At 44.7% G+C, this 24469-nt stretch overlaps 1 protein-coding gene across 2 annotated transcripts; it reads right to left on the bottom strand.

Annotated features, from left to right (window-relative positions):
* Window positions 1-457: 457 nt before the first annotated feature.
* MILR1 (mast cell immunoglobulin like receptor 1) lies at window positions 458-22209 on the bottom strand. Of its 2 annotated transcripts, XM_045983760.1 has the most exons (10): window positions 22090-22209; window positions 21956-21997; window positions 19130-19405; window positions 12996-13283; window positions 11254-11364; window positions 9287-9376; window positions 8488-8544; window positions 8292-8360; window positions 7566-7646; window positions 458-1518 (listed from the first exon to the last, which is right to left on the bottom strand). In XM_045983760.1, the coding sequence occupies exons 1-9, from the start codon at window positions 22142-22144 to the stop codon at window positions 7594-7596; spliced, it is 1041 nt and encodes a 346-aa protein (XP_045839716.1). In that variant the 5' UTR covers window positions 22145-22209; the 3' UTR covers window positions 458-1518; window positions 7566-7593. The 2 variants fall into 2 exon arrangements, with proteins under 2 accessions (XP_045839716.1, XP_045839717.1); XM_045983761.1 differs by lacking the exon at window positions 12996-13283 and having other exon boundaries at window positions 458-1473; window positions 22090-22191.
* Between the last annotated feature and the right edge of the window lie 2260 nt (window positions 22210-24469).

Below are 24469 nucleotides of genomic sequence, written 5' to 3'. Positions count from 1 at the left end.
ATTTTTTTTAAAGATTTTATTTATTTATTTGAGAGACAGAAATCACAAGTAGGCAGAGAGGCAGGCAGAGAGAGAGGAGGAAGCAGGCTCCCTGCTGAGCAGAGAGCCCAATGAGGGGCTCGATCCCAGGACCCTGAGATCATGACCTGAGCCGAAGGCAGAGGCTTTAACCCACTGAGCCACCCAGGCGCCCCTATTTTATTTTATTTTATTTAAATTAATTTGACAGACAGAGATCACAAGTAGGCAGAGAGGCAGGCAGAGAGAGAGGAGGAAGCAGGCTCCCTGCTGAGCAGAGAACCCAATGAGGGGCTCGATCCCAGGACCCTGAGATCATGACCTGAGCCGAAGGCAGAGGCTTTAACCCACTGAGCCACCCAGGCGCCCCTATTTTATTTTATTTTATTTAAATTAATTTGACAGACAGAGATCACAAGTAGGCAGAGAGGCAGGCAGAGAGAGAGGGCAGAGCAGGCTCCCTGCTGAGCAGAGAGCCTGATGCAGGGCTTGATCCCAGGACCCTGAGATCATGACCCAAGCTGAAGGCAGAGGCTTTAACATACTGACCCACCTACCCACTGGTTTAAAATGCCGTATTTTTCATATACTGAATTCCCATGTGTGTTCAGATTTATAGCTAGGCTTTCTGTCCTATTCCAGTGTTCTACTTGTTCAGCTGTGTGCCAGTACCACATTTTATTTTAAAGATTTTATTTATTTATTTGACAGACAGAGATCACAAGTAGGCAGAGAGGCAGGCAGAGAGAGAAGAGGAAGCAGGCTCCCCGCTGAGCAGAGAGCCTGATGAGGGACTTGATCCCAGGACCCTGGGATCATGACCTGAGCCAAAGGCAGCGGCTTAACCCGCTGAGCCACCCAGGCGCCCCACCGATACCACATTTTAAACGTCATGTTAGCTTTATAATGTTTCCAAACCTTATGGACACATTCCTCTCCCTCTCCCCCTCCTTGTGTCATTTATGTTTTCTATATGCTTCTTGAATCCTACACTCTTTATCTGTAGTTCACTTTTCTTCTCTCAGTACATCGTGTAGTTCTTTCAGTGAGAACGCAATTGGAAAAACCTCTTTCTCCATCTCTGTCCTAAAGTGTTTTTATTTCACCCTCACTCTTGACTGAAACTTTGGCTCATATAGAAGATATTTTGAGTGGCTCTCTTAAACCTCATCATAACCCTCTGTCTACGTGGTGGGGTTGGAAACCTAAAAACATTACAATTCCCTTATTGCTGGGGAATGTATGGTGGTGAATATCTTCCAGTTAGATACACATGCACGGGATCTGGAAAGTAAAAGGGAGGTGGTGATGGTCGCTGAAAAGCAGGTGTCTTCCATGGCAGAGTTCCACGTTCTGTGTCTGGCCTCTGGTTTCTGAGCCTGAGGTTCTGGTGGCAGAGGCGACAATGGTAACAGTAGCAGTGGCGGCCCTCTGGTCTCCAGATTGTAAGAAAATCTTCAGATAAATTATTAAAGTTGAAGAGAGAGATTAGCAAGGTTGCTAAGGGATATAAAATCAAACACAATAATATTGATTTTGTTTCTGTATATCAGCAACATGAAATAAAAACACAACTTATCATAGCATCAAATTATCAAGGACCTAGGAATAAATCTAACAAAAAATGTGTAAGATGCAGGAAATAACAAGACACTCTTTTTTTTTAAGATTTTATTTATTTATTTGACAGAGAGAAATCACAAGTAGGCAGAGAGGCAGGCAGAGAGAGAGGGGGAAGCAGGCTCCCTGCTGAGGAGAGCACCCAATGTGGGGCTCGATCCCAGGACCCTGAGATCATGACCTGAGCTGAAGGCAGAGGCTTAACCCCCTGAGCCACCCAGGCGCCCCATAACAAAACACTCTTGAGAGAATCGAAGAAGACACAGACAGTGAGATATTTGTTGTTTGGAACACTCACTATCCTAAAAATGTTCATACTCCCCAAATTGATCTATAAGTTCAGTGCAATATCAATCAACTAATATCCCTATCATGTTCAGGTTTTTTTTTTTTTCTTTAAGAAAATAACAAGCTGACTCTTTTTTTTTTTTTTAAGCTGCCTCTAAAATTCAACTGGAAATACAAAAGGTCAAGAATAGCTAAAACATTCTTAAAAAGAACAAGATTGGAAAATCTGATTTTCCAGTTATCAAAACTTATTAAAATGAGTATGGTACTGACACAAAAGAGAGAAGTAGAACAATGAAACAGAATCTAAAACCCAGAAGGAAACCCCCATGTATATGGACATTTGATTTGTAACAAAGATGATATAGCAGTTTAGTGGGGGAAAGAACAGCTTTTCAGTAGAGAGTGCTAGAGTTGGTGATGTTCGTGCATGGGAGTGGGGAGAGATAGGATGCTCATTTCATACCCCACACACAAATGATTCTGGGTGATTGTAAACCAAAATACAAAAGTAAATGAGAAAAATCTTTAGTAGATAGTAATATAGGATAATACTTATATGACCTCAGGTTGAGGAAACATTTCTTCACCTGGATGCACATACACCCAAAAAAAAACACCAGAAAGGAAGAGGTAGACAAATTAAGTTCTTAAAATTAAAACTACTTTTCATCAGAAAGCAACATTAAGACAGTAAAAAATTAAGTATCAGAGTACGAGAACAACTATTAATAAATAAAAAGTCAAAACACCTCCTAGAAAAACAGCAGAGAGTCTCAAACAGGTATTTCATTAAAAAAGAAATCCAGGGATGCCTGGGTGGCTCAGTTGGTTAAGCAGCTGCCTTCGGCTCAGGTCATGATCCCAGCGTCCTGGGATCGAGTCCCTCATCGGGCTCCTTGCTCAGTCGGGAGCCTGCTTCTCCCTCTGCCTGCCACTCTGTGCTTACTCTCTCTGACAAATAAATAAAATCTTAAAAAAAAAAAAAGAAAGAAAGAAATCCAGATGATCTATAAATGTAGGAAAATGTGTTCAAACTTATCAGTCTCAGGGAAATGCAAATTGAAATCACAATGAGATATCCCTGTATGCCCACAAGAATGGTTACATTAAAATGACAATGCCAGTGTTGAGGGAGAATGTAGGGGGATGGAAACTCACTGCTCAAGGGAATGAAGAGCGAATAGGACTACTTGGGACAGTATTATGGCATCGTCTACTTAGATTAGGGATCAACCCCATGACCCTGTCATTGTATGAATATGTATGACACATATTCAGCATAATTGCATGCACTTGGGAAGCAGCAGACATGTTCATAGCAAGCATAAGAGTGGTCATACCAGCATAACTATAATAGCCCTAAAGTTTCTACAGTCCAAATATCTGTGAGTTGTAGAATGGATAAATTACGGTATATTCAAACAGTGAAATACTATTTAGTAATAGAAGATATAATTACAGCTACATGTACCAAGAAGGATAAATCTCGCAAATATAATGTTGAGCAAAAGAAACCCGACACAAGAATAAATGCTATATGATTCCATTTATACGAAATTCAAAAACAGGCAAAACTAAAGACGGTGTTCAGGAATGCGTACTTGGCGGTGAAACTATAAAGAAAAGCAAAGAATTGATTCCCCTAAATGAGTAGTGAAGGCGGGGAGGTGCGTTTGTGAGTGGGGAGAGGCAGGCAGAGGGCATCTGGGCCGCTGGCAGTGTTCACTCGGTGTAACTTACCAACCTGTACGTGTCTATTTTAATGCATTTTCTTATAATTGTGCTCCATTTCACAACAACAAAAAAATGTCAAGAATCTATGGATTTGAAAAAGACCCAAAGTGAAGCTGAAATAGACATGACAAAAAGGTAGCTATTGAAATGAAAACTCAGTAGACCTTTTCCCTTTCCTTTTCCTCTTCTCTTCCTGAACAATTCAGTCTGAAAGCCTGAACATCTGTGCGGGGGGGATCAGGTAGAGAGCGAAGCCACGGGAAGTCGCAGCTGGGCGAGGAGGGAGTCGTGAGGACTTCATGAGCCTTAGCAGACAAAGCCCTTCACAGCACCTGCGCCCTGGTACGTGCGCCACATGTGGCAGTTATTGTTCTGACAGGAATTCTTGGGAGATGGCGTACCCGTCACTCCTATATCTTATGTCACATCCCCTGGGCCTCACCTCTGATTCCAGCTACCACTGAGACTCCATTCACTTTGTGTCAACAGTGTCTTCCTTCAAGTGGGCAACACGCGCCCCCATTTTCTGCCCTTGTGCTTTGCAGCGCCTTGGGTGCGATGCCAGTGGAAGCCCCCTCAGCCAATCAGGGAGGGAAGCCAACGGTCCTCAAGCAGACAGTTCTGAGGGACATTTTCTTGTTCCTCAGAAGGTTCCAGTGGAATCAAGCCCCAGTTCCCATAGAAGTGCCCAACTCAACAGTACACCCTGGTACTCGCTTTTTCTCCGGTCCCTTAATGTTCGTTTCCTCATTGTTACCTCCCTGATAAATTAGAATCCTATCTCAGGCTCTGCGTTCAGGGCCAGTCCAGGCAAAGACAGGGTGTCAGAAGGCCCTAGAAAGCAGCCCTGGGAGATGAAATTACTCCTTGGGCGGATAGCAACAGGTGATGTTGTAAGGGGTTGATAAGGAGAGTGGTGATAACCCTTACACACCATAGCTTCACAATTACTGTACAGTCATTCAGACCTTCCTCGGCAGTGGGGAAGGAGGCAGAGGTAGAAAATGAAGCACTAGGCTATGCAGTGCTTTTACACTTAAAAGGCACAGGCAGGGCGCCTGGGTGGCTCAGTGGTTTAAGCCGCTGCCTTCGGCTCAGGTCATGATCTCAGGGTCCTGGGATCGAGTCCCGCATCGGGCTCTCTGCTTGGCAGGGAGCCTGCTTCCCTCTCACTCTCTCTGCCTGCCTCTCTGCCTACTTGTATCTCTCTCTGTCAAATAAATAAATAAAATCTTTAAAAAAAAAAAGGCACAGGCAATGGTAATTATATGGATTGTGTTGTTGGTTGGCTTCTACTAACTGCTTTAAAAGCTTTGCAAGGAGAAAATGAGAGACTATTGATTCAGGGCATGCTGTGAAACCCAGAGGCAATCTGGACTTCAAAACTTCAGAAGATCTTAACTGGATCAAATCCAATTACCATTATGGTCTGGAGCTTGCTAGCCCCTCTCCACCCCAGTGTTGACTTTTCCTTCTCTGTTTCACTGCCCTGCTCCCTCACTCCTGCTGTCTGAGGTCACCTGCCATATAGGCTACTTGTATCCAAGTCCTGGTCTCAGGCTCTGTTTCTGGAGGGAGCTCAAGACAGAACAGCAACCTATGGTGACCAAGTTACCAAGTTTAAGGCCTCAAAGACTTAAAGATTTCTACGGGGAGCAGCCAACTAGTAGGACTCTGAGTAAGCATCATACCTCAAATAGCTAACTTTTTTTTTGAGTTATCATATGCCTGGCCCTGTTCCAAGCCCTTTACATGCATTACCTGAATTAATTCTCGCAGCAGCTCCATAATGTCAGTCTTATTTGCCCCCTCCCTTTCTCTGTCCCCCCAGGTGAATAAAACTGAAGCCCATTAACTTATCCAGAGTCACACAATTAAGACACGATTGAGCCTGAATTATGCTCAGTCTGTCTGACTCAGGAACACTTACTTTTTTAGCCTCTTTTGACACATTGATTTCTCCCCGAATAAAAATGTCAACATAGAAAGGGCAGAAATTATGCTCATGAATGCTGCTTTAGGGCAACAAAATCCTTAAATTAATCTGGACTTGTGTGCACAGCATCCCTTCCCACCTTGGAGAGGCATTCCGATGACCACTGCTTCTGCTGATCTTTGCTAGGATTTAACTCCCAGTTCAACCACTACTAAGCTATGAGTGACCTTGTAAAATCACTTACCCCATATGAGTCTGTTTCCTTACCTGTAAAAACAAACCAGTAATATCACCCTTGTAGGATGCTAGACAGTTAGTGGCTAATAACTAGTAGCTATGATTTTTCTAGTCAGAGGTTCACTGTTGGGAACAATTAAAGCTGGGATTCAAACAACCCCCAGAAGAAGAGCAGAACAGAAAAATTTTGGTCAAGTTGTTTTGTTCGTCTAGAACCCTACAAATGCCTCTTGGCTTTATTGGGCTTTACTAATAACGCCTAGGATGAGAGATTTAAACCAGATATCATCTTGACCCACCCCTGTAGTGGTCTGAATGATGGCTCCCCAAAAGGATTAGTCCACATCCTGACTCCTGCAACCTGAGCATCACCTTATTTTTTTTTAAAAAATGGTCTTCACAGGGGACCTAGGTGGCTCAGTTGATTAAATGGCTGACTCTTGATTTCAGCTCAGGTCATGATCTCAGGGTCCTGGGATCGAGCCCTGTGTCAGGCTCTGTATTTAGTGGGGAGGCTGCTTGAGGACTCTCTCTCTCTCCCTCTGCCCCACCCCCAGCTCGCTCATGTGCTCTCTCTCTCATAAATAAATCAGAAAGAAAGAAAGGAAGGCAGGCAGGCAGGCAGAAAGAGAAAGAAAGAAAGATAGAAGAGGTACTGGGTGGCTCAGTTGGTTGGGCATCTGACTCTTGATTTTGGCTCAGTCAATCTCGGGGTGCTGGAATCAAGCCCTGTGTCAGGCTCCATGCTCAGCATGGAGTCTTCTTGTCCCTCTCCCTCCTCCTCTGCTTCTTCCTTCTCTCTCTCTCTCAAACAAATAAAGAAAATCTTAAAACAAAACCAAAAAAAAGGGTCTTTGTAGATATAATTAAGGATCTTAAGATGAGGTCATCTTGGGGGGGTCCTAAATCCAATGACCAATGTCCTTATATGAGAAGGGCAAAGGAAGAGAAGGCCATATGAAGACAGAGGCAGAGATTAGAGAGAGATGTTGCCACAAGCCAAAGAAAGAAACTGAAACACCAAGAAAGAAACTGAAAGAGACAAGCAAGTTTTCTTCCCTAGAGTCTTCAGAGGGAGCATAGCTCTGCTGACATCTTGATTTTGGATTTCTGGCCTCCAGAACTATGAGAAAATAGATCTATGTTGTCTTAAGCCACCAGTTTGTGGTGATTTGTTAAGACAATCCAAGTAATCCATTTTCCTGTCTCCCACAGAACAGCATTCTCTCTACAGAACACCGATGGGAATTGCAGCCCATAAAGGCACACCTTTGACATTGGCTAAACCTTGAGGACTGAGAACATCCATGAAAATCAATATAAATATTTTTGCAGGCTTCCAAAATCTAATTGAAACAACAATGGATAATAAATGGGTACTTGGTGAATAATCTTGCTTTCCTCTCGCAGTAACCACAGGGACTTTTTTCTTCAGACACATTTTCAAGGTCACCAATTTTTGTTTTAGAATTTAGGCATGGTTTTTTTCTTCTGAACCTTTGGTCCATGCCTAAAAATGGCAGAAGCATTTATAAAAACTGTCACCAGTCAGGATCCCACCTGACAAAACTTGTCTGATGACAGGATTGAACGTACCCAAATAGGCCAAAGGAATAGTGTTCAATCATGAAAAACAGTAATTCACTTTAGGTCACCAGTGAGATATTTTTAAGTATCAATCACATTTGCTTTTTCTTCATGTAAATCAGCTTTATAAAAAGGAACTTACTCCGAGATGTAGTTTGTATCTTTAAATTTCAGAAGATGAGTTCAGAATAGATATATCCAGTTTTACAATCATTACGGGCTTCTGAAATATAAGAGAGAAAATAATTCAGTAAAATTAGGATATATATCCATAGAGACTCTAAAAACAAACCCCTCCAAAAAACCTCATTTTAGTAGCTGGGTAGTCTGAAAGAACCATGTATTAACTGTTTCTTTTTTCCTAGACTATGTAAGAATAATTTATTCTCTTTTTTTTTTTTTGAAGGATCATTTTTTTAAAAGATTTTTATTTATTAGAGCAAGCAAGAGAGAGCATGAGCAGTGGGGAGAGGCTGAGGGAGAGAAAGAAGCAGACTCCTTGCTGAACAGGGAACTCAATGCAGGACTTGACCCCAAGACTCTGGGGTCATGACCTGAGCCGAAGCCAGACGCTTAACTGGGGCACCCAATAATTTATTCTTGAAAATGGTTTCGAAGTACCTCTGCTTCCTCCTCTCTGGATTTTTTAATACAATACTCTCAGTGTCACATCCTTCCCTCCCACCCTCCCCCATCTCCTAGTGAGATTTGTTAGGAGCTGTGGTATTGGTTGTTATTGGCTCCCCGGGGAGGGCATGTTGCCTCCATCTACCCCATCCTCAGGCTTCTAAAGCCCCGGAGTAGGGTGGCCTTACAGGGACCGTAGTCTCGTTTTGATAGAATCCTCTTATCCCAAAGTGTGGCTCACCATGAACTCCTGGTGCCCTCTCCTGGAACACAGGGGTAGCATATTGTATCTCCTGGGAGTGTTGGGTTCCTGGGCAAAAGACAAGCAACAGAATTACTGGGCCCATAATCTGAATCTCTGATCACCTGAGGGCAGTGGTTTAGCCAGTCCCCCCCAATCTGGCATGCAGCCTCTGGACTTCACAGAGCACACTTACCATCTTGGGCTGTGGGGACACACTGCCTTGGTTCCAAGACTGACACAGATTCCATACCTGTAAAATGGGAACAATATAAATTGAGAGTTAGTGGTGTTTGTGTAGGACAGGGCAGGTAAATTGCTTGGCACCATGCCAGTAACAGGGCTGGCCCTTAGTCAGTATTGGCTGGGTTTGTTCTCATTGTTATCAAGGCCTTAAGTCTGTTTACTGTAAAGGAGCGAATGATGCCTGCCTTAAGAGGGGATCCTAAGAGGCTCTGGAACACAGCGTGATCGTTCCAACGGACATGAAAAATCTCCAAGATCTGTTGTTAAGTAAAAAAAATCAAGGTGTAGAATGGCGTATCTGTGACCTGCTACCCTTTGTGCAGATGCTAGTCTCCACACAGACGATCTGTGCGAGGATTTTAAAAAGCTGGTTGTTGCCCCTGTAACATGGGACTGGATATCAGGGGTGGGAGGAAGATGTTGTATTCTGATTCCTTTCCTTTTTTTTACCCATGTGTCTGTACAACCGTAAAAAATATAGACAAAAACCTGACACCAACCACACCAATCAAAATACACAACCAGGGGCGCCTGGGTGGCTCAGTGAGTTAAAGCCTCTGCCTTGGGCTCGGGTCATGATCCCAGCGTCCTGACATCGAGCCCCGCATCGGGTTCTCTGCTCAGCAAGGAGCCTGCTTCCCTTCCTCCCTCTCTGCCTGCCTCTCTGCCTACTTGTGATCTCTGTCTGTCAAATAAATAAATAAATAAATAAAATCTTTAAAAAAAAATACACAACCAAGTTCTCTTACCTGCTTGCTTTTCACAGATATTTGCATATATTCCAACTTCCGTGGCCGTATTTCTATAGTCTCCAGGTGTCTTATCTCTCATAGCTTTTCCTACATAAATGGAATAGTTTATGTAGATTCATTAAATTAAACCGATTCATCCGCTTTTTTCTCATTTCCTCTGCCAAGGAGCAGAATCCCCCCCCCCCCAAAGTTCTGAAACAAAGAGTACCCTGCTCGGATGGCCTGCCTGTTGTCCATTGAAGGAAAACCATGGACTCAGCAAGGAATCCATAGCACCCGCTTCTCCAAGCCAGAAGTCCTTCTGATTTATTTTTCTGGGTCTGGGAGGAATATCCTTTGTCAGATTACACTTGTGGTGGCCAGAGACACATTTTCTTTCCTTCACTGGAAAGAACAGTCTGTAAAAAGCTTTGTGATATCTGCGAAGGACAGTAAATTACCCAGCTGAGTTCTATTCAGCCCTGGCCAGTAATCAAGAATACTAATTCTACTTTTGCAAGACTTTTTGTAGGGAGGGAAGACAGGTTTTAAAAAAAATGTGTAAGATATATACATTTTGACATCTCTTTTCCAGTCTTGTATCAACTGAGTTCCTGACTTCTCTGAATGGTAACTGTTTAGAGGAGGCCCCGGGGAAGGCACAGGAAGTTCAAGAGTATCACTTGGTTCTCTCCCTAGCTAGGATAGTATCTGCCCGTTCTACAGGTCAGAACGCTGGGGCTCAGGCAAGTGAAGGAGGGTGGTGCTCACTGCTGGGGGCTGAGACACACTGTTGTGTATGCATATCTTGATATCCCTCCACACTTGCATGCCAAGTGAAAAGGCCATTTTGAAATCTTAAGTAGAAGTGATCTTAAGAGTTGAAGAGCGAAGAGCAGTGGCTGAGGCCTGATGCAGCCCTGAAGGCCGGCAGAGGGCAATGGAGCTCTTGTTGGCCTTCATTGACTGAGCTTCCTCGGAGGGGCAGAGCCAGCCAGTGCACCGACAAGTATAAGGCAAAGGCTCTTGCCTTTACGGAGCTGGCAATCAGAACCCACTACCTCGTTTGCAGGGCCCGGTGCACAGTGAAAATGCGGGACCTCTTGTTAGAAAATTATGAAGATCTGTGCACCCATGCTCGTGACAGCAGTATTTGCCGTAGCCAAAAGGGGGAAGTCAGCCAAGGGCGTATTGCCAGATGAGCAGATAAACTTAGAGTATATCTGCATGTGTATCTATGGGTCTGTCTGTAGCAGAAGATCCTTCAGCTCTAGAAATGGAGGAGATTCTGACACATGCCCAACGTGGATGAATCTCGAGGACATTCTGCTGAGTGAGATGAGCCAGTCGCAGAAGGGGAGATACCATAGTAGTCCACCATCAAGGTCCCCCGAGTAGCCAAATTCATAGAGGCAGAAGGGAGAGTAGTGGTTGGCAGGGGCTGGGGGGTGGGGGGACTGATGGGGGAGGGTGAAATGGGAACAGAGTTTCAGTTTCGCAAGATAAGGTCCGTGTGTGGGTGGTGATGACAGTTGCACGGCAACAACACACCCAGTGTCCTTGAGCTGTACACGCGACAGCGGTCAAGAGGGCGAATTATATTGGTATGTGTATTTCACAAATTAAAAAATAATTTTAAAGAGAGTAAAAAAAAAGTATTCAGATTTGGAAGACAGTGACAACAGAGCACAAAACCCAGTGTAGGGCTCTGCTCAGTGCGGGGGCCTTGTGTGACCGTACAGGTCACACACCTCCAAGCCATCAAAACAGAAGGGCTTTCACTAGAGAAATGAGAACGAGCCTAGGTGTAAGCCATGCAGGAAGTTGGCTTCATTTACCTTCGCCTTTTGCATCTTTTCCTTCTCTCTTCGTTTCCCTCATGTCCCATTTTGTATTTCCCTTTCCCTTCCTCTTCTTCACCTTCTCTTTTGCTTTCTGTACCCAACTCCCATAGCAAACAAAGCAAAAGCCGCTGAAGAACTTACTTGCTTTGTACTTTGGTAGTATCCAAAATGCCAGAATTGAGATTATTACAATTAGCACCAGCAGTAACCCCGGAAGCAGTAGCTGTAGGCAGAAAGGACAACTGTCTCCACCTGGAAGAAGACAGCATTCACTGGTCACCACCCAGCTTTCTTTTCCAGGGACATTGAACTGTTGGAATGTTCTGGAAAAGGCAGTCACCACTGTCTCCCAAGCTAACTAATGTACGGTGCACCCCAGTCCCCAGACTGCTATGGACACCTGCCACTCTTGAGAGTTAACTTGTTTGTGATGTTCCGGAAGTCACGACCAAGTACATCTTCCACACGGGGTCATACAAGGAAGAGAAAAACAGCACAGCATTTAGCAGATGGATTCCTGGCAGCACTGTTAGGATCATAAGGCTCAGAAGAGCCTGGTCATTTATTGGGCAAAGCCCTTAGTCACGTTGACCTGATTTATGTCCCCTAAACAGCTACCATTCGTTATTAACCACACCCCAGACACTGTGTTAAGCACTTTACATGCATTGCCTTATTTATGTCATTGTTATCACTCCCATTTTACAAACGAGTAAAGTAAAGGCTCAGAGGGCTTAAATGACTTTCCCGCGGTCACACAGCTAGTAAATGGAAGGGCTGTGACTGTAGGCAAAAGCCTGATTCTGGGGCCTGAGTCCTACAGGCTGCCTCATTTGTTAGAACTTACTGACCACCAGGGTGTGGGCTCTGTTCTGAGGATGAGGCTGGGTGAAGTGTTCACCGCCCAGCATGCTTTACTGACTGAGCTAACCTCTTTTTCATTCTATCCTTCTCCTACCTCAATGAGTGTCCCTTCGTAAAGACCTGGAAAGGCAGGTTTGAATCTCGAATTCTCAAACTCCTCAGAGTTCTGCACCGGAACATGGCAGCATGGAGAGAGCCAGCCCCAGCCCTACCCACCTTTCCACTCAGGCTCTGACCTGCACCCTAAGGGGTCTTGTGTGCACACGGACCCTCCAGCCTGTGTGTACAAACGTTGTCCATGCCCCCACAAACAGCCCCCTTCACTCGGGGCTGGGGATGCTCAGTTCCTTTCTGTGGTACAGACTTGGGAGGATGAGCCGAGAATGAGATTTGTTTAGGCCCTGGAAGGTGGGTTCTGACCTGATTGGGTAGGGAATTCGGGTCCAGGTGCCCAGGATATGGTTTAGGAAAGTGGGGATACAGGCTCCAGGCGGGGACATTCTCATGTTTCCCCCTGAACTCCTCAGCCAATGGAAAGATGCACGGTCCCCAAGCACTAGAACAGTGCCCTCCAAAACAGCACTGGGACAGGAGCCCTTCTCACCCCCAGGGGGGTCCTGGAGGTCTACACTCACCAACCCTTGGCAGTGGGCAGTAAACAGCCAAGCAGGTGGGCGCAGGTGTTAGAGATCAATGGAAAAGCAAGGGAGAATCAAAACCCAGCAGCTCTGAGATGCAGATTCTGATGTGATTGCTTAGAACTGGGCAGTGGAAAATTAAGGCAGGAACAAGGGTCAAGTTAGGAAGTCTCCCTACAAGGTCGCTTCCTGACTTAGCTTCTAGCCTTGTCTTCTTCCTTTTATTGGCAGAAAGAAACCCCATCAGGGTTTGTGTGGAACTTCCCAAAGGAAAGGCATTTGGATGCAGATGGCCAACGTGGGAAGTGGGTGGGCAGAGGAGAAGCTGTAGTTTCTGGAAGCAAATCCAAAGCCTGTGGAAAGAGCTCAGGTAGCCCTTACCAGGTGGGGGATTGATGGAGACTGGCTGACTGTATCTTTCGTGGTCAGGCAACTCGTTTTTAGCTTTGCACTTATATTCTTCCCTTTCTCCAGCATTGTTCTTGGTTATGTTGAATTCAGCAGGCTCCCTTATATGCTTCGATATAGGTGGTGATATGGCAATATCTTTCTCAAAGAAAGTATAACTGCTGGGCAACGAGCCATTGGATGAGATACAAAGTAGTATTAAATGTCGGTCTGTTTCTATGTTAATGACATGAACGTTCAACACTGGTGTGATCACTGGGTCTAGAAAAATGAACCTTTGTGTTAATGTGATAAGCAGATTGGATTCACTCACTCAGTCCACAAACATGGATCGAACCCCTACTCTGTTCCCAACCGTGGACCCAAGGATGAATGAGACCTGTCTTGAGACATCAAGAAGCTGGCAGCCTATTGAGAAAGACTGATGGTGTGTGGTTAGCTCCACTCAGTGCGGCACAAGCCAGGTGCTGAGATTGCCAGAGGGTGGAGGGTGTCTCTATGCTTTGAGGAATCAGAGCACAAACTTGCCTTTTATCAGAAGGCACACTCTGTTCATTGTTGAGAATGAGTATAATTTTGTCAAAGATCTAGTTCCAACTGTGAAGTTCGGAGGTGCTTTTATTCCTAATCTTTATAAGACTACAGTGGGTTTTTTTCAATCAAAGAAATCTGAAAATATCATCTTTTCTAACTATATATTTATAGAATTCAGCTGTACAATTATCTTCTACTTCCTCCCACAAACAGGAAGTAACCCTGATAAATAGATTCAAGGAAACTTTTCAACAGGAAGCACGTGGGTCTGCTAGATTCTGTCAGGTCATACCCTATTTTGTGGGAGAATCCAGCTATATTATTTATTTTATAATTCGTTAATAGGGGGCCTGAGTGGCTCAGTTGTTGATGTGTCTTGTCTTCGGCTCAGGTCCTGATCCCGGGGTCCTGGGATTGAGCCTCTTATGGGCTTCCTGCTCAGTGGGAAGACTGCTTCTCCCTCTCCCTCTGCCCCTCCCCACTCCCCCGCTCATCCTCACCCTTTCACTCACTCTCTCTCAAATAAAAAAAGAACTGATTCATTAATAAAGCAGAATCATAGGAAAGGAAGGAAAATTGTTGAGTATCCCTCATGTGCCAGGCTTTCTCTTCACATTACATCATTTCACTTCACAATAGTACTATAAGGAAGATAGTTTCATGCCCATTCCACAGATGAACAAACTGTGATTCAGAGAGGTTAAGAAGCTTGCCCAGGGTCCCTCAGCTCCTAAACAGTGGATCCAGTTGGCTTGGAGCAACTCCCCAGCAGATTTTTTCTTTAAACAGTATCAGTTTAAACAGAAACAGTGAAATACAGGGATCAAAGTGTGAGGAAAATCATAGAAAATAGTTTAGAGTTTCCTTACTCCACCCTCCCACCCTTGAGCAGGAATCCTTGGGGAAACATCCTTCACAGAGCAGCACCTGGAACAGTGGCCTCCAAGAATGACTCTGAGAATAATAATGGTGGCCTCGGAAGGCAACTTGGGGAATAGCACAAACAGGACATTCTTCCAATGGAATTATACCCTGTAATTTTCGGGAAGGGGCAGGTGAAACATTCACGAGGAGGCAGAGAGCACAGATTCCTCTCTCAGATGGGATGATCCAAACTGGGCCAAGGATTAGTATCTGAAGCGATTGGCAAAATGTACACTTCCCTGAGAGTCTGTATAAAGACTGGTAAAGGGCATCACAGCGTCACAGTGATCAGAGTAAGGGAGTCGCTACTTGTCACTAAACCAGCTGTATTTTTACAAATTTCAAGGATCCCTGTTAAGATTCATTCAGCTGTCACCTTTCCCGTAAGACCTTTCCTAAATCCTCCAAACTGATGTGCTTCCTCTTCTGCCTCCCATCCTCATTATATGATCCACTGGGATGTCTCATGGTCCCCTCAAATAGAACCTATTTGAAACTGAACACTAGCTACTCTGCTAATTATTGAATAATCAATAGGTAGATAAACATATACTAAAACCCCATTGTTCAAGAAATGTTTTTATTTACATTTTCATTCGTCCATCCACCCAACCACTCACTTATTTTATCATGGTAAGAAGAGTTAACATGAGATTTGTTTTCCTAAAATTATAAGTGCTCAATACAGTATTATTAACTGTAAGCACAATGTTGTACAGCAAGATCTGGAGAACTTACACATCTGGCATACCCAAAACTTTATACCCATTTAACAACTTTCCATTTTCCCCAACTCCCCATTCCTCCAATTTTCCCCATCTCAATAAATGCACCATTCCTCATCAGCTGATCACATTAGATATCTGGAAGTCATCCTTGATTCCTTCCTCACCTTCACGACCTTTAAATCCAAATCTGATCATCTAACAAGTCCTCCTCTTTCTTCCTTCAAAATATATCTTGAATCCACTCACCTCTGTTCATCCTCACCATTGTCTCCTAGATGACTGCAAGAGCCTCCCAACCATCCCCAACTTTTACTCTTGCCCCACCTCATCTAGAATGGAATAACTTTGAAGAGGATGATTGGGTCACAGGCCCAGCCTGACTTGGCCCCTTCCCTCTCCAGTCTCAGCTGGGGACACAGTCCCCTCATCTGAACTTCAGTCATACCAGCCTCCTACTAGGTCCTTCCCAACCAGCCAAGTTCTTTCCCAAGTTGGAGCCCTCGCACAGGCTATTGACTCTTTTAGAGCCTTCTTTCCCTGTCTCCTCACCTAGCTAATTCCTTCTCATTCTTCGGGGCTCTACTTAAATGTCATCGCCTTTGAAAAGCTTTACCTAACTACCCTAAGCAGAATGCCCCACCATCCCCTGCTTCTTCTGTCCTTCACTGGGCCAGTTTGTTTTTCCTTCATAACAACCAACAAAGTTTGTGATTATGAATTTGTCTGGGTGCTTGGGTTTTGTGTCTCCCCGACTCGACTGTAAACTCTGCCAGGGCAGAAACGAATGTAGAGCCAGTACTTGGCCCATTTGGGATGTCATTAATATTTGATGAGTGAACCAACGATCAATGAATTTGAATCCCTGCTGGGCTGGGGACAAGAACATGTCTTAGGCATCACTGAAAATCCAGCAACGCCCAACATAATTACTTGTACAGGCTAAGCACTCAATAGATACCTACTAATCTGACCTAAGCAAAGAGGAAACAGTTTTATAATCTGTCAAAACCATTCTACAGGACAGGATCACTGCTATAAAAAGTTGCAGGAAACGTGTGCATCTACTTGGAAGGCAGGATGTGGGGAGATTTTATACACCTCTTTGGGACGGAAGCTCAGCAAATGAAGACTTGGGGCTTTTTAATCATTAATTAATGGCTTCAGCCATTGAGTTCATCAGTCGTCTACAATGGGGCCTAATTCCTTGCAGGAGCATAGGCCCCTCTTATTCAAGCAGAGGAAATCTACACCAGTGATGGGCCTTGCCATCCTTTCTCACACCGAACCTCAGTGATTTGAAGGGCATTCAGATGCTTTCCCTGCCAAGGAGTGCCTTCTTTCCTCACCCCATTCTGCCCACAGTAGACTGCGACTCTCACCCAGAGTTAAAGCCAATGTTAGGATTGTACTGCTTATCTTCTCAACTCATATCTGAAGGATTGAGGACTGGAGATATATCATAAGTGTAGCCAAAGGGAAGGTCTCAGGTTGCACAGGGAGCTCGTAGTACACAGGCCTCCCCAGTGCTCACCCCATTGCTCTTTCTGCAGTACCAGGCTGCCCCGTCCTGCCCGGGGTGGCCTACACTGACCACCAGAGGATATTATCAGCTGGGGGATAGTCGGACACTTAACTGACTGAGCCACCCAGGCACCCCGACTATCACTGATTTTTTAAAAGATTTTATTTATTTATTTAAGAAATCAAGAGAGTGAGCACAAGCAGGAGGCAGAGGGAGAAGCAGGCTCCCCGTGGAGCAGGGAGTCTGACATGGGGCTCGATCCCAGGAACCTGGGATTATGACCTGAGCCAAACGCAGGTGCTTAACTGACTGAGCCACCTAGGTTCCCCTATCAATGATGGTTAAGATGGTTATAACCTAAAAAGCTAAGAACCATTGAGCTAGAGCAGCGGTGCCCAACAGAACTTTCTGTAATGATGGAAATATTCTATGTCTACATTGTCTAAAACAGCAGCTACTGGCTGGCTGTGGCTATTGAATACTTGAAATGTGACTAGTAAGACTAAGGAAGTGAAGTTTTTATTTCATTTAACTTTAATTAATTTGGATTTAAATGTAAATAACCCCATGTGGGTAGTGGCTACTATGCTAGAGAACACAGACCTAAGGATCAGTCAAAGATTTGATCAGTAAGTCAGAGTTTCTGTGTTTAAAAGCCTCCAGGTACAGTGTACACATATTAGCTGGAAACCCTCTCTTCCTCTCCCAGGAATCCACTATCAAGGTCACCTTTAAAAATGAGACCATCGGGGCGCCTGGGTGGCTCAGTGGATTAAGCCGCTGCCTTCAGCTCAGGTCATGATCTCAGGGTCCTGGGATCGAGCCCCGCATCGGGCTCTCTGCTCCGCCGGGAGCCTGCTTCCTCCTCTCTCTCTGCCTGCCTCTCTGCCTACTTGTAATCTCTCTCTCTGTCAAATAAAAAAATAAAATCTTTAAAAAAAATAAAAATAAAAATGAGACCATTAATGCTAGGTTGTGAGAGGCTTAGGGTGGGAAGATGGGAGAGAAAAATATAGCCGTAATAAGACGTGGTTAGGCAAGATGAGTACTGGTTGACGGGGCACCTGGTAGGTGGTCCCTGCAGAAGGGAAAAGATGGGAAAGGTCTGGCACTTTGAAGACCCTTGCCGCAGTGTCCACTACTGATTCTAAGACTCCTTGAATCTTCAGACGAAAAAAGTAATTTTTGCCTACACGATGAGAATCCTAGAGTAAAGGATCTAGAAAAGATCTCAATAATTTCCCAAATTGTTCATGTAAAACTCTTTGTCTAAGGCAATCAGGCTACTCTTATCTGAAATAGGGAGAGAAGTCTTTGGAAGAGTTATGCGGGACTGCCAAGATGTTGTTCCTCAGGTGCCAGCCATTGTGTTTGGCCCCTCTACCTGCTACCCTGCACCCAGCTGAATACGACTTATCTCGGGAAGCCGGGAAGGCACAAGCTGAGCGGTTGGTCATGATCCTATCCCCTTAAACAGGAGTACTTGGTTCATTCAACAGCCCCAGCCACAGAGGGCTCCATGAACATCCTGCCTTGATTTGGTAGACCTATGCACGATCAGCAAATATCTCTCTCAATTTCAAACACCCTCCCAGGACCGCACTCATCGGAGCTCTGTTTGAAATCAGGCTCCTCTTCTTCTGGTATTGTGTTTTTAAAACTGACAGAAAGAGAGGAAAAAAAAAAAACTTATCCAGGAAGGAAAATTGGAATGGACATTTAATGTTTCATGTTAAATCTGGCAATGATGACTCTATGTATTATTATTTAAATAAATCTTCTATTAATCATTTTTTAAAAGTCTTTAGAACAGAAAGTAAAATGGACTTATTAAGAATAAAGAATTCAGGGGCGCCTGGGTGGCTCAGTGGATTAAGCCACTGCCTTCGGCTCAGGTCATGATCTCAGGGTCCTGGGATCGAGCCCCGCATCGGGCTCTCTGCTCCGCGGGGAACCTGCTTCCTCCTCTCTCTCTGCCTGCCTCTCTGCCTACTTGTGATCTCTCTCTCTGTCAAATAAATAAAAATTTAAAAAAAAAAAAAAGAATAAAGAATTCAGGGGCACCTTGGTGGCTCAGTGGGTTAAAGCCTCTGACTTCGGCTCAGGTCATGATCCTAGGGTCATGGGATGGAGTCCTGCATCGAGCTCTCTGCTCAGCAGGGAGCCTGCTTCCCGGCCACCCCCCCCCCACCCCGCCTGCCTCTTTGCCTACTTGTGATCTCTGTCTGTCAAATAAATAAAATCTTAAAAATATATATATAAAAAAAAGAGAATAAAGATCTCAGTGACATACTCTCCAGGCTCCTGAGTGAGTATTTGCAGGGGAGCAGAGATCCCACTGTAGAAAGGAAAGAGTCCCACAAATCACAGGGCCCCCCAGGTACAAGTGCTCTACTTACCCACAAATGTGAAGTTGAACTCGTGACTGTATTTGACCATTGAACAGTTAGAAACTTGGGCTTTGCATTTGTAAGGGCCCAGCTCATGGGCTTCTGAGATGCTCAGGTTAAAAATCATGGGTTCACCTTTTCCAGCATGGGTTCTCAGGTGTTTCTCACGCCGAAACAAAAAATAGGTGATCTGTAGTGACTCGTTCTGGTTGGAACAGATGAGGGATACATTTTGACCCCTCGTGACCACTTTCGTTTCTGAGTCCAGACTTGGAGAATGGAATTCTGGAAAACAGAGTAACACAAGAGAAAGCCTTTGTGAATGTCCCTTAATAACTGAATGGTAATCTGGCCACTGCTTGTGGGTCAAAGCTGTAGAGACACTGGTTCCTGGGAAACTTAATTGCTGCCTAGCCAGGCCAACCTGTGTGTGAGGAAGTGTCCGCACCTACAGAAGCTTCTTCCAGTGATGCGTGGGGGGACTTGACAAGCTCTCTGACGCTTGCCACCTCTTCTGCCCCTGAGAGCTTGAAAGGACACTCTGATTTTTTTTCCCTTTTCAAATTAATTTCAAGTTAATTGACACACAGTGTAATGTTAGTTTCAGATGTACAATTTAGTGAAGTGCACTCTTAACCCTGGCTATGCTGACTTAGAGATAGTGATTGATGGCTTGTATCTCTAAAAGATGAGGCTCTTTTGGTTAACCTAACAGTACCATTATCACACCTAAAAATTAATAATGTTTTTAAAATGTCATCACACGGGGCACCTGGGTGACTCAGTCGGTGAAGCATCTGCCTTCAGTTCAGGTCATGATCCTGGGGTCTTGGGATCAAGCCCCATATTGGGCTCCCTACTCTGCCGGGAGTCTGCTTCTCCTTCTCCCTTTGCTGCTGCTCCTGCACTGCTCTCTCTCTCTCATATAAATAAATAAAATCTTTAAAAATAAAATAAAATGTCATCAAACATCTAATTAATGTTCAAATTTCCCCAGTTGTCTGTTGCTGCTGTTGTTTTGGGATACAAAATGGCCCACTGTAATTAGTTGATATGTTTCTTCTGTCTTCTATTTATTTGTTTATTTTTAAAGATTTTGTTTATTTGACAAAAAGAGATACAGCGATAGAGAGAATGCAAGCAGGGGGAGTGGAAGAGAGAGAAGTAGGCTTCTTGCCGAGCAGGGAGCCCGATTCAGGGCTCCATCCCAGAACCCTGGGATCAGGACCTGAGCTGAAGGCAGGCACTTAACCAACCGAGACATCCAGGTGCCCTCTAGGATTTTATCCTCCAGAGATGCTCTCAACCTTTCATGCATCCGCAGATGTTTCCTACAAGGATGTTTATAGTAGTGTTGTTTACATTACAAAGAAAAAAATGGAACAGTCAGTAAGGGGGATGGTTACATGAACCATGGCTGAGCTGTATTAGGAAACACCATGCAGCTGTTATAAAAGGAACAGAGTCTTCCTCTACTGCTTACAAGGATGTCTGTGATTACTGTTATCTAAAAAAAAAAAAAAGAACAAGTTATGTAAGAGTTTGTTTACTCTAGAACCGACTAGAGAATGGCTGTTGATAGCTCATGGAAGTGGAAGAGAACTGGAGGGAATAACAGCACTTTCCTATTCCATGTAGTAACAGTGGTAGAGATCATTCATTATATCCTGGTATTTGGGTCAAACAAAAGCTGACAAGTGCTTTTCCTCTGTGAAAAAGTTTAGATGATCTGTTGTCTGTTTATGGGCTTAGGCTGGGTCGCTTAACTGGATAAACTGGACTTCAGGGCGCCTGAGTGGCTCAGTGGGTTAAAGCCTCTGCCTTCGGCTCAGATCATGATCCCAGGATCCTGGGATCGAGCCCCACATCAGGCTCTCTGCTCAGCAGAAGGCCTGCTCCGCCCCCCCACCCCACCACCTCTCTCTCTGCCTGTCTCTCTGCCTGTGATCTCTGTCTGTCAAATAAATAAATAAAATCTTTTAAAAAAATTGTACTTCGGACTTCATAGAAAAGGCATTTTTTCCTCCCCAAATAACCTGGCCTAGCATTTATTGATGGTTCACCATATGCCAGGCCCTCTGCTGAGGGCTTGTCTCACTCAGTCCTCATGAGAATTCCCCCACCCCTGTAGGAGCTTTTATTATCCCCACATCACAGAGGAAAGAGATTAAGTGTCGAGAGATTAAGTGGTGTTTCTTCATGTACCCAAGCTGCCTGCTGGTGAACAAAAGAACCAGGATTAGGCCCATGACCCTAGCAGGTCTAGCTCTATGATAATAAGCTGCCTCCCAATATATATTTTTATTTTGTTGCTTAAATTATTTTATAATCACTATGTAAATGATTTTCTACACAAAAAAATAAAAGGCAACAGGAATGCCTGAATGGCTCAGTAGGTTAAGCTGCTTACTCTCAATTTTGGCTCAGGTCAGGATCTTGGGGTCCTGGGGTGGAGCCTTGCGGCTGGCTCTGTGCTCAGCGGGGCAGGGTGTCTGCTTGAGATTCTTTCTCTCCCTCTCTTCCTGCCCCTCTCCCTGTTCATATTACTCTCTCTCTAAAATAAATAAATCTTAAAAAAAATTTTTTTCATTGTAAAAAGAATCTCAATATTTTATCTCTAAGTCTCAGGAAAGAGGCTTCAAGTCCTGGCCTCACATGGCTTCATTTTAAACTGTAGACTTTATAAACTGTAAACCAAAGACTTGACTCTTTGCTCGCTCATCTAAAAGGCATAGAAAGACTTGATCCTGAATGGTTGCGCTTAAAGCTGACCATCCCCACCGTGTCGGTGAAAAAGACTTTGGTAAAAGAGAGAAGGAAGTAAATGAAACTTACTGTTTGTTCCTCTGGTGTCACAATCGAGGGAAGCTTTTCGTACTGAAAGAGAGAAAAGGAATGTGAGAAAACTCTTTTTCCACATCATGTTTTGGCTTGGAGAAGCAAGCTTCAGAATGGCGAATGAGCCTTACATGTCAGAGAAGAAAAAATGCCCCAAAAGAACAGTTTGTTCAGATGTCTCCACATTCTCTCAGAAGAAATCTGAAAGGAGGGCAAAGGAGGCGTGGTGCCCACATGGGAACTCTGAGTCATTTAGGGACTTCCTCCTTTTTTTGACGAAGCTAGAGAAACTGGAGTTGCTGGGATGAGCATGAGAGAATAGGACTGGTTGGCGTGACCAACGTGTGTTCCCCCGATGAGTTCTTGTACAAAGAGAGTGATGTGGCAGGTCGCCCTAACTCTGACTGCCTGGGAAGCTGGACAATGGGAAGAAGAAGGGAAAATATGATTATGATTTCGTCTTTGCAAAAACCCACCTGATCTCTCTCTCTCTGGATTCGGCCTACAGCAAAAGGATTTGACGGAAGTTCGGTTTAGTCTTGGGAAGCAAATATTCTGTCTGGGGTAGATACACACAAATGAAGCATCAGTAATGCCTGATTGTGCGACTTCCCTGGGCCCTACTCCAGACTTCCTAGGGATAAAACCTGGGCCTCTGAATTAGAAGAAGGGCCAGCCGTCTCACAGTCTCTACCTCACAACCCAGAGGGGCGTGTGACTCACTTCGATTTGATCTAGATTTCTCCTGGCTCTGTGAACTGGACTCGGGAGTAAAATCCCATATTTCAGTGTCACCGGTTTGAGGAGGGGAGTGGGAAGTGTTGAGGGGCTTCCCAACTGGATGGAGCTGTGACCTGGCCGGGCCCCTTTGGTAGTGATTTCTGTTGCCACTATCGGGTCTGCCCTATAGGTCTGGTACTTTCCGGTGGACAAGTGCCCTCTCTTTGGGGAAGCCAGTTCCCTGCCCAGGTACATGTTCTTCTGGGACACTGCCCAAACTCCTGTGTTCCGTCACTCTAGGTGCTCCTTGCTTGGGCTCCCCAGGTCCCATCCTGTGGCGGTCAGTCATTCCAGGTCCCACAGCTGGCCATCACCGGGGGACCGAGCAAAGCCAGGGTCTGAGGCCTGGCCACCACCATCTGCAAGCGAACGTGAGTCATCTCTCAGTGCCTGGAAGGCCTTTATTCCCTTCTGACAGTAAAAGTTACTCCTTCAGCACCTACTCTTCAAAACAACATGACCCTCAGTGCCTGACAGTGATTTTCCATTTAGGGATGCTGGTGGTCATTTCTCTCACTAAAGAGAGGGAGGGAAAGAACCTCACAAGTTTAATCTCTGGTGGGATGATCCTTCATGTCAGAATTTTTGCCAAAGGGCATTCGAAGTTTTTACAGGCATTGCTGTTTTGACCTTTTCCCACCAACATCTCATGCATCCTTGCCTGGCCTGGGGGTGGGGGAGGGGGTTGGGTGGTGAGGCTAATTCCTGGGAACTTTCATGCCCAGGAGGAACCGGGAAGGAGATGATACTTTCAGAGAAGCTGATGTGTCGGGGGCATTTTCTCCATGTGAAACTCAGCTGGGTCAGGAAACTTGCAGACCACAGCTTGGACACAAAGACAGCCAAGGAAACCAGAGGAAGTGCTACTTACAGCTGTTAGCAAACACTGGTTGCTAGGAGTGCTTTAGTGGGGCCCCAGGAAAGGAAAGTCATTTGTCTAGGGTTACAGAATAAATCAAGAGTGAAGTCTCAGATGGAAAAAGGAAATTTTATCCATGGACCTGTCACATTTACGAAAGTAAAATTAGTATGTTCCTCTCTGATGTCTAAGAGCTTTACACTGATAATTTCATTGAATCCTTATAAAATCTCTATGAGGTATGCAGAGGTATTAAAAATATTTAACAACCAAACAAAACAAAACACACAGGGAAAAAAAAAAAACAAAAAAATTAACAACTAGCCGTGTAATGGAAATACATAACTCAAAGCACAGATCAAAAAATTTAGAAATATATCCCTTCACCACCCCCTCTTTTCTCTCTAAATAAACTAAGCCGTGTTCTCTCATTTTATTTATTTTTTTCAGCGTAACAGTATTCATTCTTTTTGCACAACACCCAGTGCTCCATGCAAAACGTGCCCTCTCCATTACCCACCACCTGTTCCCCCAACCTCCCACCCCTGACCCTTCAAAACCCTCAGGTTGCCCCAACCTCCCACCCCTGACCCTTCAAAACCCTCAGGTTGTTTTTCAGAGTCCATAGTCTCTTATGGTTCGCTTCCCCTCCCCAATGTCCATAGCCCGCTCCCCCTCCCCCAATCCCACCTCCCCGCAGCAACCCCCAGTTTGTTTTGTGAGATTAAGAGTCATTTATGGTTTGTCTCCCTCCCAATCCCATCTTGTTTCATTTATTCTTCTCCTATCTCCTACCCCCCCATGTTGCTTCTCCATGTCCTCATATCAGGGAGATCATATGATAGTTGTCTTTCTCCGATTGACTTATTTCA

The sequence above is a fragment of the Meles meles genome, chromosome 18, assembly GCF_922984935.1.
Source record: "Meles meles chromosome 18, mMelMel3.1 paternal haplotype, whole genome shotgun sequence".
Taxonomy (NCBI): Eukaryota; Metazoa; Chordata; class Mammalia; order Carnivora; family Mustelidae; genus Meles; species Meles meles.
Note: the sequence above shows the minus strand (reverse complement) of the source record. Positions and strands in the feature narration are given on the sequence as shown.